Genomic DNA, 21,126 nt, shown 5'->3' on the forward strand with positions numbered 1-21,126 from the left:
TTTTTAAATTAATTTCTTTTCTGGCATTGTATTTCAACCTGCTGTCTAAGTACTATAGAAAGTCGTGATGCACCTATTACAACAATTTTTCAACTGATTCCACGTGTGTTCTGCTCAACAAAAAGAGGATACTATTCAGCTATGTTATGTTAACGTCTCAGCTAATTACAGCTACGTTTCTGATGGTAATATGTTCGGGTATTAGTGTAGTAACCGGTTTCCAAGTTAAGCGCTGTCAGGCTGGGCTAGCACTTGGATGGGTGACCATCCGGGCTGCCGTACACTGTAGGCAAGCGGAGTGCACTCAGCCTTTGTGATACAAATCGAGGAGCTACTTGCTTGAGAAGTAGCGGCTCCAGTCTCGTAAACTGACATGCGGCCGGCAGAGCGGTGTGCTAACCAAATGCTCCTCCCTAACCGCATCTAGAGACGCCTGTGGGCTGAGAATGATACGGCGGCCGGCCGGTACCTTTGGGCCTTCATGGCCTGCTCGGGAGGAACTAAGTTTTATTAGTGTAGCATAAGTAAGTTAGCTACACACTCTTACGCTAAACCTAAGTTAGGTTACCTATTCTAACAAGGGAACCTCCCCATCGCACCCCCCTCAGATTTAGTTATAAGTTGGCACAGTGGATAGGGCTTCAAAAACTGAACACAGATCAATCGAGAAAACAGGAAGAAGTTGTGTGGAACTATGGAAAAATAAGCAAAATATACTACCTGAGTAGTCCATGCGCAACATCGGTAACATCAAGGAGACGTTGAGCACAGGAGCGTCGTGGTCCCGTGGTTAGCGTGAGCAGCTGCGGAACGGAAGGTCCATAGTTCAAGTCTCCCCTCGAGTGAAAAATTTTTTTTCTTTATTTTCGCAAAGTTATGATCAGTCAGTTTGTTCATTGACGTCTCTGTTCACTGTAATAAGTTTAGTGTCTGTGTTTTGCGACCGCACCGCAAAACCGTGCGATTAGTAGACGAAAGGACGTGCCTCTCCAATGGGAACTGAAAACATTTGATCGCAAGGTCATAGGTCAACCGATTCCTCCACAGGAAAACATGTCTGATATATTTTATACGACACTGGTGACGGTATGTGCGTGACATGACAGGAATATGTTGTCGACCCACCTAACTTGTACACTTGGCGAATGGGTAAAAAGATTCTTCTACCTTGCCCTATTTAGGTTTTCTTGTGGATGTGATAATCACTCCCAAAAAAGTGATGAAAACAGAAGAGTTTGTGACATAAACTGAAAATAAAAAATTAAATTTTTCACTCGAGAGAAGCCTTCAACCAAGGACCTCTCGCTCCGCAGCTGCTCACGCTAACCACGGGACCACGGCACTGCTGAGCTGATATTGTCCTTGATGTTGCAGATCTTCCACATGGACTACTCAGTTTGTATATTTTGCTTATTTTTTCATAGTTCCACACAACTTCTTCCTGTTTTCTCGATTGATCTGTGTTCAGTTTTTCAAGGCCTATCCACTGTGCCAACTTATAACTAAATCTGAGGGGGGTGCGATGGGGAGGTTCCCTTGTAAGTTATATGTGTTTATGACATTAGATAAATTCTTTACTTTATTTTCCAGTGTTATTACACCACATTTCTATGTTTCTGCAACGATGCCTACCTCATACGAGAGGTGCGAAAAGATATATCACCAGTGAAACTCAACAGAAAGCTTTAACTAAGTTATCGCTCTTACTAAGGAAAATTATTTATTATAAAAATGTATAACGAATCAAATTAAGTGGACTGATACGTTTAGGAATGAGGAGATTCTCCGCAGAATCGGCGAGGAAAGGAATCTATAGAAAACGCTGTCGAAGAGAAGGGACAGGGTGACAGGATATCTGTTAAGACAGTAGGGAATAACTTCCATGGTGCTAGAGAGAGCCATAGGGGGTAAAAACTGTAGAGGAAGAAAGAGGTTGGCACTCATTCAGCAAATAATTGAGGAATTAGGATGTTATTTCTGCTCTGAAATGAAAAGGTTGGTTCAGGAGAGGAACTCGTGGCGGGCCATGACAAACCAATTACAGATGACTCAAAAAAACCAAGTGTGGAACCATACACATTCACATCTTGGCTTGTTTTTTTTGTTTAAGTCCCAAACCACGTTATCTGCAAATTACTTTCAATTTATCCAAATTAGGAAGGTGCGGCCAGTGTACGAGCAAAGAACTTATAGAATCGCAATGTACACACGTCAAAAAACGTTTTGCGTCACCTCAGTTCCGAGAGTTCCGCAACCTGTACAGAAAATTGGAACAGAGACCAACATAAACATCATTTCCACCCTTTTGATTGCTCATGAAAACCGCACACTGCATGTTGTACCACCATACAGCGAGACCTTCAGAGGTGGTGATCCAGCTGTACACACCGGCACCTCTAATACCCAATAGCACGTCCTCAAGCATTGATGCATGCCTGTATTTGTCGTGGCATACTATCCACAAGTTCATCAAGGCACTGTTGGTCCACATTGTCCCAGTTCTCAACGGCGATTCGGCGTAGATCCCTCAGAGTAGTTGGTGGGTCACGTCGTCCATAAACAGCCCTTTTCAATCTATCCCATCCATGTTCGATAGGGTTAATGTATGGAGAACAGGCTGGCCTCTCTAGTCGAGCGATGTCATTATCCTGAAAGAAATCATTCACAAGATGTGCACTATGGGGGCGCGAATTGTCGTCCATGAAGACGAATGCCTCGCCAATATGCTGCCCATATGGTTACACTATCTGTCGGGGGATGGCATTCACGTATCGTACAGCCGTTACGGCGCTTTCCATGACCACCAGTGGCGTACGTCGGCCCCACATAATGCCACCCCAAAAGAGGAGGGAACCTCCATCTTGCTGTACTCGCTGGACAGTGTGTGGAAGACGTTAATGTTGACCGGGTTGCCTCCAAACACATCTTCAAATGGCTCTGAGCACTATGGGACTTAACATTTGAGGTCATCAGTCCCCTAGAACTTAGAACTATTTGAGCCTAACTAACCTAAGGACATTGCACACATCCATGCCCGAGGCAGGATTCGAACCTGCGACCGTAGCGGTCGCGCGGTTCCAGACTGAAGCGCCTAGAACCGCTCGGTCACATGGGCCGGCCCAAACACATTTCCGACGATTGTCTGGTTGAAGGCATATGCGACACTCATCAGCAAAGAGAGCGTGATGCCAATCCTGAGCGATCCATTCGGTTGTTGTTGGGCACAACTGTAACGCGCTGCATTGTGTCGTGGTTGCAAAGATGGACCTCGCCATGGACGTCGGGAGTGAAGTTGCACATCACGCAGCCTATTGCGCACAGTTTGAATCGTAACACGACGTTCTGTGGCTGCAGGAAAAGCATTATTCGACATGATGGCGTTGCTGTCAGGGTTCCTCCGAGCCATAATCCGTACGTAGCGGTCATCCAGTGCCGTAGTAGCCCTTGGGCAGTCTGAGCGAGGCATATCATGTCCTGTGTCCTGTGTCTCTGTATCTCCTCCATGTCCGAAAAACGGCGCTTTGGTTCACTGCGAGACGTCTGGACACTTTCCTTGTTGAGAGCCCTTCCTGGCACAAAGTAACAATGCGGACGCGATCGAACCGCGGTATTGACCGTCTAGGCGTGGTTGAACTACAGACAACACGAGCCGTGTGCCTCCTTCCTGATGGAATGACTGGAACTGATTGGCTGTCGGACCCATTCCAACTAAAAGGCGCTGCTCAAGCATGGTTGTTTAAACTTTGGGCGGGTTAGTGACATCTCTGAACAGTCAAAGGGACTGCGCCTGTGATACAATATACACAGTCAACGTCTGTCTTCAGGAGTTCTGGGAACCGAGGTGATGCAAAGCGTTTTTTGATGTGTGTATGTATATCTCTCTGTTTCCCATAAAATTTTCTGTGAGGCTAAAGTGATGTACGTAAACATTCTACGCAATTTTCCCTAATTTCTGTGGGAGAGTGATAGCAATGTTTTCTGCGAGCGACAAAATAATCGCAGAAATTGTGATTTACAACTATGACCGTAAGTAAAACCAACTCAACGGGATTAATATTTTATAAACTGTTTACTATCGTTAAAAAAGATACAACCTGTTTACTATCGTTAAAAAAGATAAAAAAGGCATTGGTCAAAAATTGATTTTGCGAAGTGTCTCAGCACTTCCCACGATGCTGCCTTCATGCAGCCGAAAGAAGCTGTTTGTTCCCCATGTGTGACTGGAAAATAAAACCAGCGACGTCCATTTAAGAATATTCGTGGATAATAGTATGATAAAATACAGCTCAATAAAACGTGAACCTTTCTGTCTGGATGAAAGGGGTTCTACGTGAAATAAATGCATGTATTCAGCCTTATAATGTCATATTCGTCTTTGAGAAACCATTCGTAAACTGCCATTCTAGTGCCGTAAAGAAACCTGAAGTGATGTGTAATAATTCCTTTGTTACCGACGTGAGAGAATCATTTGAAAGTATCAAGCATGTATAGTTTCAGAATTAATTGTCTTGATGTTTAACAACTGGTGTTACGTCCAAATAAGAAAGAGAGTTAAAACTTGGTGAAATTACGACGTTCTATTCGTGATGGGTTTATCAATTTGTTTTAATTCGTTGGTACAGTCTATACTGTAAAACACTAAAAAATTTTGGGGCATTTTAGCGTCTGTTATTCCCTCCGTATCAACGACTGACCGCCTGAGGTTTATGCAAGACATTCTGCGTTACATATGGGTGGTTGCCTATATCCGCAGGGGCACTGGCCAGTCTCGGTCAGATTATGTCGACTGGGGTTGCGTCATGCTCATCCCGAAAACATTAGTTTTCTTTCATTTCTCTCGCCAGTTTTGTTACACGTCAAGAGTACTTGATGGTTTTCAGATTAGTTCACACTGCTCTTTTCCGCCTGATACCAAGTTTTTAGCTTCCTTACGGTTTATTCAATTTATGTCACTAATGTGTTATTGCCAGGTACATTCACTTTTCCATTGTCGCGTCTGTATTTGCATTAGAAAATTATTAAGCATGCGATACTGACCTAAACAGAGTCGTTTTTTGCCTGCAGTCAACAGGGCTACTGAACAGAACTATTAACACCCCATTTTGAGAAATACAGCGTCGGAAAGAAATTGCAACACGAAGAAAGAATTGTGCGACATACACCAAACTTGATAGGCGTGTTTCTACAACGGCGTTAGTAGCGCCCGTTTGAGGACACAAATCAGGTTTGATTTAAATACATGCTGTAAGGTCGTGAGTGTTAGTTACCTTTGAGATTGTACGTGGTAAATTGATGGTAATCAAGAATGACTTTAAGGCGACAAAGACGCCATTATCAACGCCTCGCTGAATTTGAACGGGGTCGCGTAGTAGGGCTTCGAGAAGCTGGATGTTCCTTTTGCGATACTGCAGGAAGACTTGGCAGGAATGTAGACACTACATGAACGCTGACAGCGATGGTCACTAGAATGTATGGTCCCAAGAAGACTGGGCTCCGGACGGCCACCTGGCGCTAACAAGAGGGAAGACTATAGAGTTCGGCATATGGCTCTGATGCATCGTACTGCATCTGCAGCAGAAACTTGGGAAGTAGCCTGCACCACAGTGCAATAAAGCGTTAAAAATCAGTAACCTCAAGGACAGCTCCGAGCCAGACGCCCTGTAGTGTGCATTCTAGTTACCCCAAATCACCGCCATTTGCGAATTCAGTGGTGTCAAGCGAGAGTTCACTGGAGGGCAGGGTGAACGTCCGTTGCGTTTTCTGATGAAAGCTGGTTCTGCTTCGGTGGCAGTGATGGCGGTGTAGTGTTCGAAGGAAAGCAACTGAGTGCCTGCAATCAACCTGTGTGCGTGCTAGACACAGGACTTACACTTGAAGTTATGGTCTGAGGTGCGATTTCGTATGACAACAGAAGCACCCCCTTGATTATCCCACGCACCTGACTGCAAATTTGTGTGTCAATCTGGTGATTCGACCTGCTGTGCTGCCATTCACCAACAGCATCCCAGGCGGTGTTTCCCAACAGGGTGACGCTCGCCCACATACCGCTGTTGTAACCCAACGTGCTCTACAGAGTATCAAATCTGTCACCAATCGAGCAGATATGGGACATCGTCGGACAACAACTCCAGCGTCAACCACAACCAGCATTAACAGCTGACTTCCGGCACCCGTACAACATGCACGTTTGCATGCTTGTCTTCAACATTCTGGCGGTTACACCGGTTATTAATGTATCAGAATTTCACATTTTCAATGGCTTATCTCGCGTACATCTGTGATCTTGCGAGGTTAATCACTTAGACAGATGTATCCCCGAAATTGCGTTACTCTACATTAATTATTTTTTGGTCTTGCGTATTTTTCGTGTCACTGTATTTGGGACCGTCACACATTATGTAAACAAAATGATATCACGAGACACGAACACGATTGTGTACGGTATACCTTTTCGGGCAAAACAATAATGACAAAAGGAAAAAATTTTAAAACTCAGTATTTAAGTAACTCCTTGTAAAATCTGGAGAATCTAGTATGAAATGTGACGGTGACTAGAATGTAACAATATTGACGTTTCGACTTTTTTTGTAAATATGAGTAAAACAATAACAAACGTACTTCGCCGATAGTTGGTCACCGGGAAACTGATCAGGATCATCTAATGTCTATGGGATGAACTATAACGTTGGTTTCGTGCCAGACAGATTCTACTGAAAAGCGTCAAACGAAAAACTACAAAGAACGAAACTTGTCTAGCTAGAAGGGGGAAACCAGATGGCGCTATGGTTGGCCCGCTAGATGGCGTTGCCATAGGTCAAATGATATCAACTGCGTTTTTTTTTTTTTAAATAGGAACCCCCATCTTTTATTACATATTCGTGTAGTACGTAAATAAGTATGAATGTTTTAGTTGGACCACTTTTTTCACTTTGTGATAGATGGCGCTGCAATAGTCACAAACGTATGGCTCACAGTTTTAGACGAACAGTTTGTAACAGGTAGGCTTTTTAAATTAAAATACAGAACATAGGTACGTTTGAACATTTTATTTCGGTTGTTCCAATGTGAGACATGTACCTTTGTGAACTTATCATTTCTGAGAATGCATGCTGTTACAGTGTGATTACCTGTAAATACCACATTGAAGCAATAAATGCTCAAAGTGATGTCCGTCAACCTCAATGCATTTGGCAATGCGTGTAACGATATTCCTCTCAACAGCAAGTAGTTCGCCTTCCGTAATGTTCGCACATGCATTGACAATGCGCTGACGCATGTTGTCAGGCGTTGTCGGTGGACCACGATAGCAAATATCCTTCAACTTTCCCCACAGAAAGAAATCCGGGGATGTCAGATCCGGTGAACGTGCGGGCCGTGGTATGGTGCTTCGACGACCAATCCACCTGTCATGAAATTGCTATTCAATACCGCTTCAACCGCACGCGAGCTATGTGCCGGAGATCCATCATGTTGGAAGTACAACGCCATTCTGTCATGCAGTGAAACATCTTGTAGTAACATCGGTAGAACATTACGTAGGAAATCAGCATACATTGCACCATTTAAATTGTCATCGATAAAATGGGGGCCAATTATCCTTCCTCCCATAATGCCGCACCATACATTTACACGCCAAGGTCGCTGATGTTCCACTTGCCGCATCCATCGTGGATTTTCCGTTATCCAATAGTGGATATTATGCCGGTTTACGTTACCGCTGTTGGTGAATGACGCTTCGTCGCTAAATAGAACGCTTGCAAAAAATCTGTCATCGTCCTCTAATTTCTCTTGTGCCCAGTGGAAGAACTGTACACTACGTTCAAAGTCGTCGCCAAGCAATTCCTGGTGCATAGAAGTATGGTACGGGTGCAATCGATGTTGATGTAGCATTCTCAACACCGACGTTTTTAAGATTCCCGATCCTCGCGCAATTTGTCTGCTACTGATGTGGGGATTAGCCGCGACAGCAGCTTGGGCATCATCATTTGTTGCAAGTCGTGGTTGACGTTTCACATGTGGCTGAACACTTCCTGTTTCCTTAAATAACGTAACTATTCGGCGAACGGTCCGGACACTTGGATGATGTCGTCCAGGATACCGAGCAGCATACATAGCACACGCCCGTTGGGCATTTTGATTACAATAGCCATACATCAAGACGATATCGACCTTTTCCGCAATTGGTAAACGGTCCATTTTAACACGAGTAATGTATCAGGAAGCAAATACCGTCCGCACTGACGGAATGTTACGTGATACCACGTACTTATACGTTTGTGACTATTACAGCGCTATCTATCACAAAGCGAAAAAAGTGGTCCAACTGAAACATTCATATTTTTTTACGTACTACACGAATATGTAATAAAAAATGGGGTTTCTATTTCAAAAAATGCAGTTGATATCCGTTCGACCTATGGCAGCGCCATGTAGCGGGCCAACCATAGCGCTATCTGGTTTCCCCCTTGAAGCTAGACGAGTTCCGTTCTTTATATATATATGTCCTCAAGTATGCCATCATTTTATTTCTGCGATATTAAATCGCGATCTTCAGATCATGTGCAAAGAGAAGATTTTTACAGGGCTAATTCATTTCGTCCACAGTTTACATTCATTGGACACAACTGTAACTTCCATAAAGGTATAGTTGTGGAAAATTCTAACACCAAACCAACATAAAGCGCATTCAAATTCAAAATAAACATACCTTATAGACACGACATTCCATACTATCGTCTCTCGTCATACAGTGAGAGAGTAGCTGTGCGAACAGCGCAAAATAGTTGCGTTAAAATACAAAAAACTGTATAAAATGTTTTTATGTTGTCCTTGTTGACATTTGATGAGATACTTATTATGAGGCAATCAACGGAATAAATCGTGTTTTGAGGTGACACCAGATAGCAGCAGTCTCTTACAACATACGATTATGTCTTCGAAATACATTGTAATTTATTTTTGTATTCTTTATATACATGACTATGCATAAAATTGAAAGGATTATATACCTGGTTTTCCAAATAACAAGTCAAAAAATTTTATTAAAAAAATATTATTCCTATATCTTTTTAAGTTTAAAGATGGAGTTTGGTCCGAAACTTCTGTATAATGAGTCGATATGTAACACTTATCGTAACCTAGACCATGACTCAGATAACAAACTTAGTACATTGGACCATAGCCAAGACGTCAAGCTACGCAGAACACATCATCTGATCGATAAAGACACATTATTATACGAGACTCTCACACCGTTTTCATATTTTATAATTTCTATAAACCAGGAATTTGTTATTGTAACGATGATTGTTTACGATTATATGTATCCGGTAAGATGAGCATAACACTGATACACGATACAGTACAAATATTTCTGTAATAAACTTTTTTGGCTTGTATACTTGGAAAACCAGTCATATATATATAAAGAGCTTTTTAATATATATATATATATATATATATATATTAAAAAGCTCTTTATATGTATATAAGCTCTTTACATTGTATTTAGAAGACATAAGGGTATGTTGTAAGATGTAAGAAACTACTGCCATCTGGTGGCGCCTCAAAACACGATTTATTCCGTTGATTTCCTCATAACAGTTTCTCATCAGACGTTAACAGGAACGAAACATGAAAACATTTTGTACACGTCTTATGTATTTTATTCGTAACTATTGTGCACTGTTCTTATAACTATTCTGTTATTGTATGTCGTCTCTGTAAGGTATATTTCCCTTGGAACTGTATGAGTTTCATTTTGGTTTGACATTAGAATTTTCCATAATTCTATTTTTATGTACAGTGCAGTTTTGCCCAATTAGTGTGAACAGTCAACTAAATGGATTGGCCGTGTAAAAATCTTCTCTCTACAAATGATCTGAAGATGGCGATTTAGTTTCGTTGAAACGAGTAATCACTGTGACTTTTTATGTGACCTGGGCGAATAAACTTCTGTAATAAGAAAAAAAAGTAACTACACGAATGCGCTCGCTTACGGCTCACCGTGTTCGCAGTGGTCGCCGCCGTAGCCGTCCCGGCACGCGCAGAGCCCAGTCCTGAGGCAGGTGCCGCCGTTCCTGCAGCCGCCGCAGTCCCCTGCAACACGAGCCGACAGTCTACTGCAGCACACACAACTCTACTCTATTCTACTCTACGGCACAGCACAGGCGCTAATGACCACTGTAGTTGTGCGCCCTAAAACCACAAAAAAAAAAAAAATCAGAACAGCAGCCTACGCCACAAACATCATCTCCACTTGCTGGGTAGCGCGAAGCCGTTTCCGCTTTTCGCTCACTACTTCAGCAGCCTCTATGGTGGACACGATTAGTTACTGGAAGTCCAAAGAAGACGAGGTAAATATTCCTGAATTCCAATCAAGAACAACTGCCAAGATGAGAAACATAGAAGTAGATATCCTCGGTGTAGCAAAGCAGCTTAAAGCACTTAATAAAGGCAAGGCCTCCGGTCCAGATTGTATACCAGTCACGTTCCTCTCAGAGTATGCTGATATTTAGCAATTATATACAACCACTAGCTCACAGAAAGATACGTACCTAAAGACTGGAAAATTGTTCAAGACACACCAGTACCCAAAAAGGGAAGTAGGAGTAATCCACTGAATTACAGGCCTATATCACTAACGTCGATTTGCAGTAAGGTTTTAGAATATATACTGTATTCGAACATTATGAAGTACCTCGAAGAAAACGATTTATTGACGTATAGTCAGCACGGATTCAGAAAATATCGTTCTTGTGAAACACAACTTGCTCTTTATACTCATGAAGTAATAAGTGCTATCGACAGGGGATGTCAAATTGATTCCATATTTTTAGATTTCCAGAAGGCTTTCGACACCGTTCCTCACAAGCGTCTTCTAATCAAACTGCGTGCCTACGGAGTATCGCCTCAGTTGAGCGACTGGATTCATGATTTCCTGTCAGAAAGGTCACAGTTCGTAGTAATAGACGGAAAGTCATCGAGTAAAACAGAAGTAATATCCGGCATTCCCCAAGGAAGTGTTACAGGCCCTCTATTGTTACTGAACTATATTAACGACATAGGAGACAATATGAGTAGCCGTCTTAGACTGTTTGCAGATGATGCTGCCATTTACCGTCTTCTAGATGTAGATAGTTGCTCCGCCTAAATCTGGCTACAAGGAGAAGAGAGGTGCTGGCGCAGAGATTCTTGACATAAGTGTTGTCGTTACAGTCTCCAGTCTGGAGACTGGTTTGATGTATCTCTTCACGCTTGTCTATCCTGTGTAAGCCTCTTCACCTCAGAATGACTACAGCAACCAAAATCCATTTGATCCTGATGTCTGCTTTCAACCTTGGTCTTTCTCTACAATTTTTACCGCTTTTTTCTTCCAACAGCCGAACTGACAATTCCGTGATGGCTCAGGTTGCGTCCGATCTACCGATACCTTCTTTTACTCATGTTCTGCCATAAATTTCTGTCTTCCAAATTTGATTCAGTACCGCGTCATCAGTTATTCTACCACCTGTTTAACCTTTAGTGCAGTCCTACTGAATCACATTACAAAAGTTTGTCTGAACTGTTTATTGTCCACATTTCATTTTTGTATAAGGCAAAACTCCAGACAGATACCTGCACAAAACAGTTCATAACATTTAAATTTATATTCAATGTTAGAAAATTTCTCTTTTTCAGAAACGCTTTTCTTGCTATTGCCAGCCTACATGTTACATCCCTCTCAACGTCCACCGTCTTCAGTTTTTTTTTCTTTTTTTCAAGGAAAGGCCCAGTCTAGCTGCAATACGTTCAATAATCTTAACGACAGCTGCTTCGGCTTTGTTGCCATTCCCAAGAAACGTTTAGATTGATTTGATGTCCATATTGAATCTATAGTAAAGTGTCATTGTCTAATTCTTAGTGATCACATGGAGTGCAGTAACTATAAACGTGTGGACTACGTATCGACTCTTATTTGGTAGTTCGTTTACTTTAAAGCACGATTTTACGTTTGTGATAACATCATAGCAAACGAACTGTCAAATAAATGTCAAATCGCCCTTTAAATTAAACGGACTATCAATAAGTGTCAAAACGTGTTCCATACGTTTATAATTACTACATGTCACCTAATCATTACGAATTAGACAGTTTACTATAGATATGATATGGACGCCAAATGAAACTAGATGTTACTTGAGATGGCAAAAAAATGTTCAAATGTGTGTGAAATCTTATGGGACTTAACTGCTAAGGTCATCAGTCCCTAAGCTTACACACTACTTAACCTAAATTATCCTAAGGACAAACACACACACCTATGCCCCAATGAGGACTCGAACCTCCGCCGGGACCAGCCGCACAGTCCATGACTGCAGCTGAGATGGCAATAAATTCGAAACAGCAGTCATAAAGAATACAGAATTTATTGCAGCTAGTCTAGACCTTTTCTTTTTAAAATATCATTATGACGTTTACTATGCCGTGCATTGCCCATAGAGCAAAAGTAACACACTCATTTTAGTGTCTCATTTCTTAATCAAATTTCCTCTGTACCAGCCTTAATTCGACTTCATTTCATTAGCCTTATTTCACTTCAGTTAAAGTTCATCTTACAACGACTTCACCAAACTCCGTTCATTCCGTTCAACTGCTTTTCCACATCCTTCACCTTTTCGGACAGAATGACAAGGTCATCAACAAACCTCAAAGTTTTTATTTCTTCTCTCTGAATTTTAATTCCGTTTCCAGATTTCCCCCACGTTTCCTCCACATCCTTTCTGGAGCACAGACAGAGCAACATCGGGCTTAATCTACAACTCTGTCTCACTGCTTTCTCAACTACTGCGCTCCTTTCATGTCCTTCGACTCTTACAGTTGCAGTCTGATATCTGTACGAGCTGCAGAAAACCTTTCGCTCCTTGTGTTTTATACCTGCTAACTTCATAATTTTAAAGAATATATTCCAGTTAGCACTGATCAAAACTGTTTCAAACGTAGGTTGCCTTTCTTCTGTCTATCTTCTAAGCTAAAACGTTGGATCAATGTTGCTTCACATGTTCCTACATTTCCGTGGAATTCGAGCCTTTCTCCTACGTCGGCTTCTACCAGTGTTTTCCATTCATCTACATCTACATCATACTCCACAAGCCACCTAGCGGTGTGCGGGTACGTTTGGTACCAATAACTTATCCCCCCTTCCCTCTTCCACTCGCGAGTGGCACGTGGGAAGAATGATTGTCGACAAGTCTCTGTATTAGCACTAATTTCGCTATTTTTTCGTCATGTTCATTTCGCGAGATGTATGTTGTCCGACTCTTCCCTGAAATTGTTGTCTCGAAATTTCATCAGTAAACATCTCCGTGATACACAACGCCTCTCTTGTAACGTTTGCCAATGGAGTTTGTTTGGCATTTCTGTAACAGTCTCGCGCCGGTTAAACGAAACGCGCCACTCTTAATCTCTCTTCTACCTGTTCCAGAATGATGCACAGTACTCAAGAATCGGTCGAACAAGCGTCTTGTATGCTACTTCCTTCGTGGATGAGTTAAATTTGTTTATGACTTCTCCAATGAATCTCAGTCTGGCATCTGCTATCCTTACTATTTGTTTTATGTGATCATTTCACTTAAAGTCACTCTGGATAGTTACGCCTGCAGATGATGTTTTCTGCAGTTTGTCTTCAGTAGTCTAGTTGTACAGCAGTGGGCTTCTTTTCCTACATATCCGAAATATGTTATGTCTTTTCACATTCAGGGTCAATTGCCAGAGCCTGCACCATTCATCAGTTCTATGCAGGTCATACAGCAAACGGATACTGTCTTCTGGCGTTGCTACTTTCCCGTAGACAACCGCATCATGTGCGAAAAGCCTTAAAGAGCTTCCGACGCCTTCTACTAGATCATTTATCATTATTACAACAATAATGGTCCTAACACACCTCCTAGCGGTACACCGGAAATTACCTTCACATCTGTCCATTTATTTCCGCTGAGGGCGAGGTGTTGAGTTCTATGCGCAGGGAAGCGTTTGACCTGATGCCTTTCCACTAATAAGCGATTGTACTTTTTTTTTCTGTTCCGCTATAGGTTACCTCAATATCTGCCACTTCGACGTTCGTGCTATAATTGAGAGGAGAGACCGTGTTACCATCTTCCGAGCTTAAACAATTTCGGAAGACCGAATTCATTTTTACGGCGTTCTCTCTGTTATCTTCCAGTTCGGTGCCAGTATGTTCACTGAGTGAACCGATAACTGATTTTACGTAAGGCCAATGCCTCCTAGGACTTTTACTCAAATCGGTTGACAAAATTTTACTTTCAGAATCTTTGAAAGCTTCTCTCATTGCTTTTTTCGCTTCGTTCAACGTTTGTTTGTCAGCTACGTTTTGAAATTTCTTGAATTTGTGATGAAGCTCTCTTTGTTTACGTAGCAGTTTTCTGACACGACCGTTAAAGTACTGTGGGTCTTTCGCATCGCTTGAGTTCTTTCTTGGAATATACTTGTCTAAGACGTACTGAACGACGGTTTTACATTTTTTTTCCATTTGTGCCTCACATCTTCGTTCTAATCACTGATTATTTGATGCTGACAACTCAGATACTCTGCAGGTTGTAGTCTGTTACTCTGGTTAAGCAGAAATATCTTTCTACCTTTCTTAACATAATTTTTAAAACCCGAAGTCATACTTGCTGTCACATACTTACGATCACTGATACCTTCCTCGGCGTAACTGATTCGATAAATTCAAGTCTGTTTGTTGTTAGGAGGTCAGAGACGTTACGTTCACGAGTTGGTTCTCTAAAGATCTGCTCAAAGCAAAATTTTAGGACAAGACATTCAGAATAATGACACAGGAATCGCTGTCTCTGACATCAGTTTTGATAGCATGACTTTCCTGAGTCACCCCCACCCCCCCTCCTCCAAGCACAATAGTATGTTCAGGAAAATACTGCTGTAAATAATTCGTGCCATTAGGATTTGATACGAACTGATGACTAGAGTATAATGCACCATCCGTAGGATGTCTACGATAAATATTTCGTTGGTACTATTCGGAAGATGCAGATTACGTTCCAAGTTTCATTTCCATTTCTGTCACCGAGTGCGAAGACCTACGGTTAAAATAGTCGTTTTCGGGAGAAGTAGGTTTCAAATCCCATCTCCTAGTTAAGTTGGGACAGAAGCCATACTGACTGACAGGGAGGGAAGATGCGGGTTCAAGTGTTTGCGGATGTGTTGGGAGAGGATTGATTTTAAAACCTTGCTATACACCTAGGTGGGATTGGCGTGTTCATAGAAAGAAATATCATTGGGGAGTTTGGTTGGATTGAAGGAAATCTGAACCCCTCGCTTACAGATTTACATTACGGTCGTAGGATCCGGACAAGCTCGAGTAACCGTATCACGGAACAATAAACAGCAGGAGATAGATTACGATCCTGACGCTGTTGAATTACGACACATGCTGATAGACGTTTCTCCTGCTTATATGAGGCATAAGACGCTCTTCTTACAAAAATCTGCATTAAAATGCGACTTCTTAATGAGAAACCCGCTGCATGATCTTCCTTTATACACAGAATGACGGCGTTACTCCTGGCTATTCTGTGTGGTTGGAATGAAATCCTCATCATTTGCATGACGAAGTATGTAGTAAACTTCATATCAGTATTATGTTTGTCAGATGCCGTTTTCATGGTACTGACTTTTTAGCGGCCAGCAGCGTAGTTGGCAGTGAAGACAGAGTAGGCCTGTACTTACTGGTCTCACAGCGGTGGCCTGTGAAGCCAGGAGGGCAGGTACACAGGTTCGGCTTCACGCAGGAGCCACCGTTGAGGCACGAAGGCGAGCACACGGCTGAAAACAAGACGCATGGTATAGTCACGTACCACCACCAAGTAGCCACCACAATTTGTTCCCTATTGACTCTGCAGTCTACTGATTGACTTCCTGTCTAATGTCATTACTGGCAGATTTTTATGTCTCTATCAGTCAGAAATGTAATAATGCAGAGTCTCGCATCTCTAACATCGAATGAAATGTTCTCGGGCTTCCACCCGCGTCAAATGGTCAGAATGCCACGAGCTTCCGACCACGTACTCCCTCACCGTTGTCGATCGGAATGTCTGCTGATGGGCTGTTGGTACAACCTTATATACTATAGCTGCCAGATATGACTTCACTAGTGCTCACGGTATCACCATATGTGGGCATAAGTGGACGGCGTTCGATGCGTATCGTGATCATTGAGATATAATTCGATATCTGTGAGCCATGCCGCATCTGCCGAAAGGACGCAAAATCAAATCGATCTATAATCCTCCGTCAAGAATCCGGCTATTACTGAGAGCAGTCAGAGATGCGGCAGGTCTCAGAACACCTTTGATCTACAAGATGTCTCGTGAGTGTGACCAATCGTACGTCGGACAAACAGTGCGCACTGTAGGACAATGTAGGAAGGAGCAAGAGCCTAAGCTACCCCGAAAAATCAGCTTTAAATGAGCATGCTGTAGAAAACGACCATCAGATCAAATTTTACGGAACCTCTGTCTTAGCTTGCACTAATGGCCTCTGGCACTGTGTAATTAAGGAGGCTATTGATATAAAAATCATTGAGAACACCCCCTTAACCCGAATGCATGGTATTTAAGTACTCTACTGGTTGCTATGAAATCAGATTTAACAGATATCAGCTAGTATGACTGTTGGGAATGGTAGACGTCAAAACAATCTTCTGAATTTTGAGCAATACCTAAGGTTTTTTTTTGTTTTTTTTTATTTGGTCATCGCTTTCGCCTCTTTTTCTTCTTGAGTAGCACGTAGCACATATTTTTCTTCACTTTTTTGCCTCTCATGGGGGCATGTGCATAGGGAATGGACCAGCGTTTTTGCCTTCATTCTCATCGAGTTGGCTCTCGCTGAGACAAATCACTTACTTCACTATCACTGCTGAAGAAACCTTCACAAGCTTCTTTTAATCCTTCCTAACGAGCGAGGTGGCGCAGTAGTCAGCACACTGAACTCGCGTTCGGGAGGACGACGGTTCAAATCCGTGTCCACCATCCTGATTTTGGTTTACCGTGATGTCCCTAAATTGCTTCAGTCAAATGTGGGATGATTCCTTTGAAAGGGAACGGCCGATTTTCTTCCCCATCCTTCCCTAATCCGAACTTGCGTCGTTTCCGACGGGACGTTAAACACTATATCCTCCACCTCCTCCTCTAATCCCTCCTACGAACAACTCTATTCGGCAGGCTGGTCGTTTACTAAGATCAACTGCCACGTGACACACATGGGATATGCTTCGTTTCAGAATACATTTAAAAGCCATCTATGAGCTACAAGTTGAACTCCATGCATTCATATAGTTAAGCGCACATTTGCGAGCTAAGCTCGATTTAAATGAGATAGCAACTTCGTAGGACTACATTCGTCATTTGAGGCGACTAGGTTAATACAGATTGCGGCTTGCAGCTCATCGTGCTGTGGGATCCAGCGATAGCGAGGAGGAAACGGGCGCATCGAATGTGGAGTAAACGTATGCACATACATGGTGGTGAGAAACACACTGAAAAGCTTGTAAGGATATTTCGGGGTAGGTTTTGCTGAGAAATAATTGTTAACAAAAAAAAATCGATGCACTGCGCCGTTTCCGAGTTAATTAACACTGAAGTTAAATCACGTCACAAATTCAAGCGGACCACCAGAGAGGGTGTTGCCAAACGGTTTCTTCGTTTGGTTTCCTAAAACTGAATAAGAGAATTTATACAAAAATTGGAGATGGACGCTAGTAAGGCTCGAATCCGAGGCAAAGGCTGAGCAGTCTCATGCGCTATCGTCTACGCCACCGATTCTCAATCTTTTGAGGGGCAGGGGCAGGGGTTCCCCCCCCCCCCCAACAAGGGGGTGTCATAAGATTAATAGGGGGGCGAACTTATTAAACAGAAAAAAATGAGATCAAAAAGTAGTTACTTCTTTCCTGAAAGGGAAGTAAAGCAACATACATTCTAACACAATAAGAAATAAAATTTCATTTACAGTGATTCAGACACTTGTAAATACGGCTGTATCAGTACTGCACAATGAATTTAATAATTAACATTTGAATAATAAATTAAAAACAAGTTTTGTGATTGTTAGTGACTCCCTATGGCTTGACTTCCAGAGGAAAGTCTTCCAAAGACATCGGAAACGCTACTTCCCTTCTGCACTCCGCACTCCCCTGAGGTAATCCTTAAATTTTCGCGCGTTACCTGTAAGACTGAGAGCAACATATATGTGCGATCAAGAGGAGGGTAGGGGGCGATGAAAATTACGATTGAAAATTGGTTCGCGAAAACTAAAAGATTGACAACCCCCGATGTGCGCTATGAGAACAACTGACGGTAATTGTATCTGACGGGCCGCTTGAATTTGCATGCGCAACGGCCTGATTGGCTAACTTCAATGCTAATTAACTCGGGAACGGCGCAAGGTATCGAATTTTTTCTTAACAGTTATTTATCAGCACAACCTAGCCTGCAACCTCCTTACAAGCTTTTCAGACTGTTTCTGACCACTCTGTATACTGATATGTCGAAGCATAAGTCATGCATACCCAGCAGCTACAGCAGATAAGGTCGCACCAGCATGCCTTCAGCAGTCATTCCACTTGAGAGTGATCATGGAGCACTTGGTCAAAAGCTCGTGGCGCTTCAGCCTTTGATGCAGCTGGAAACTAGAGAACATTATACGCATAAGGAATGGTTACTTTTCACTTGAATCGCAATAAATGGATTAAAACAATCATAAGGAGAAATTTAAAAGCAAAATAGAAAGAATTACGTATTTTGACTATACTTTTATTTTGACCATATCTTAAAATACTAAAAATATGTTTGCGGTAGAAAGAAATCATAGAAAGAAGGACCACTTCTCCACCCTCCTACCTAGCGAAAAGTGATGGTGCTAAAGAATACTGATCATTCGGTCTACTGTCCTCTTAAAAAGCATTGCTGCAGTGCGGTGGTACTCCGTCTTACTGACGTCGCTGACGTAGTACCACCTTTTATGTTGCTGTATTATCGCTGACTCGATTTGCACACATTTGGTGATGAACGAACGAGGCAGCGACCGAGCTAGCCGCACCGAGTTAGGCGCTCAGGGAGACCCCTAGCGCCAACCACGAGAACCAGCAACTTGTAAGTAGCGCCAAGGTAGACTTTTAATTTCGACGCGTAAGTTAAAACTCGCCCCAAATTTTTATCTTTATTCGTGTAGAAAATACAGGCTTGCGAAATCGCGTGCATTTTTACGAAACATCCAATATTTTTCTGAACTGCATTTTCATTGGAAGTAAAAATGTAAATGTCGTATGGTGTTGTTGGCTGGAATATCCTACGGAGTGGGTTCAGCTAGCTGTCAAAAAGGGTGTTCCTACTCCGCGCACAATGGTCTCCTTCCTTGCGGATTGTCAGACGTGTGTCGTATGTGTATTTGGAGAGTGTAGGTGAGTCTAATGGATGCGTGTATACAGGGTGAGTCATTAACTATTGCCACCAAGAATAACTCCGAAAGTTCGATAGGCGCTAAAAGTTTCTGGGACAAAAGTTGCGTGGAATAAGGGGAATCATAATATGACGTTGGTTTTTTGTTGCTAGGTGGGGTCGCTTCAGAGATATGAAGGTCAACTTTGTTTTTTATAGGGGATGCCATAGTTTGGTACTTTTTTTCTGATAGTGGCTATCTAGACGAATCCAACGATGTGTAACACAATAAGGTCTTTGAAGGCGAACGAAGGTCACAAAAGTGGCATGAACGTCCATTTACAGAAGGTGTTCGAAGTGATGACCATTGGTATCAGTGCAGTGCTGCAATATTCTTATCATGGATTGAGTGGTATTCCTTATCACATCGGCACTTATCGAAGTACATGCTCTGACGATTCTCTCTCGTATATCGTGCAAATAGTAAATATTCGCCGAATACGGAGTATCCAACTAACGTGCAATTGACATGTAAACACCATTCGACGGTTTCACAATACAACACCAATAGGAACGGTAAGACTAGTATAGTCCTCTCGAATAGCACGACAATGGCTGCCAAGCTTAATATCCCCACAATCAACAGTCTCATATGTCCTCAATCTGCAGGGAGGTCTGGAATTTAATCCAGAATATTAGCGCAAAGACTGATGATCACAAACTTTACACCATCACCTTCCTCCTCTTGCTTGTGAAATATTGGCAGTGGAAACTTCATCCGCTAGAAGGATTCGAACCGGCTTACCTCCGATTTGATCACCACCGCACAGACGTGGGTTTGTGACCTTGGCTATGGAGGGGTGGGGAGAGACTTTTCTTGGGAGTTATGCAAAAACGGCGCAAAAAATTAGAATTAATTGTTATCTTAAAACACATTTATTTATTTCATTGATTTTGTTGTTAATAATAGAATCCCAGGCTCGCTTGACAGCAAATTATAACGGTGTCCCGGGAGGATTGGTCAGCGTACAGGGATATAACAGAAACTATTCTTCGAAGCAAAAAAAGTGAAGTAAATTTCGGCTCCAAAATGCATACCTTAAAAAAGAGCTATGGCCACGTGATCTTCAACACTATGAAACCTCTTCTACTGCAAGCTCTTTCTTTTCCATGTTTTGGGAGGAGGTAGTACGGACCAAAAAAGAAAAAAAAGTCTAGTAAACATGGACTCTAAAATGCATGCCTTAAGGTGTATGGGCACTTCTTCAGTAGAAGAGATGGTAAAATAGTGAAGATGAACAACTGCACATAGTTTTTAAGATATGCACTTTAGAGCCTACGTTTGCTAGACATGTTTTTCTTGTTTTGGTTCATACTGCCACCTCCCAGAATATGGAAAGCAAACTGCTTGCAGTAGAAGAAATTTGTTTTACAGCATCGAAAACGAACCCCCTGAATATTGACCATTTCTCCTGCGACACCTTGTATGTGGAGGAAGTGTGAGATAACACTCGTGGAGATGGAGAGTCAAGAGTGAAAGCAGCCTACATATTGAACAAAAACAAAAAGTGAAAATTTGGAGAGCTGTAGACGTTACCCTCGTCCCCTGCTCGTATCACCCGCTCCAAAAACAGAGATGCATATGGTGAAACATAATTTAGAAAATCACCCAAAGAGA

General features: G+C 42.3%; 1 protein-coding gene across 1 annotated transcript in view; it reads right to left on the minus strand.

Annotated features, from left to right (window-relative positions):
* LOC126224081 (epidermal growth factor-like protein 8) overlaps positions 1–21,126 on the minus strand; it is a 184,426-nt gene that overhangs the window by 42,448 nt on the left and 120,852 nt on the right. Inside the window, exons 5-6 of the mRNA XM_049942203.1 lie at positions 15,745–15,840; positions 10,006–10,098 (exon numbers count right to left, since the gene is read on the minus strand). Coding sequence (XP_049798160.1) covers positions 10,006–10,098; positions 15,745–15,840 — 189 coding nt within the window. The remainder of the gene's footprint in view (positions 1–10,005; positions 10,099–15,744; positions 15,841–21,126) is intronic.

This window comes from Schistocerca nitens, chromosome 1 (genome assembly GCF_023898315.1).
Source record: "Schistocerca nitens isolate TAMUIC-IGC-003100 chromosome 1, iqSchNite1.1, whole genome shotgun sequence".
Lineage (NCBI taxonomy): Eukaryota > Metazoa > Arthropoda > Insecta > Orthoptera > Acrididae > Schistocerca > Schistocerca nitens.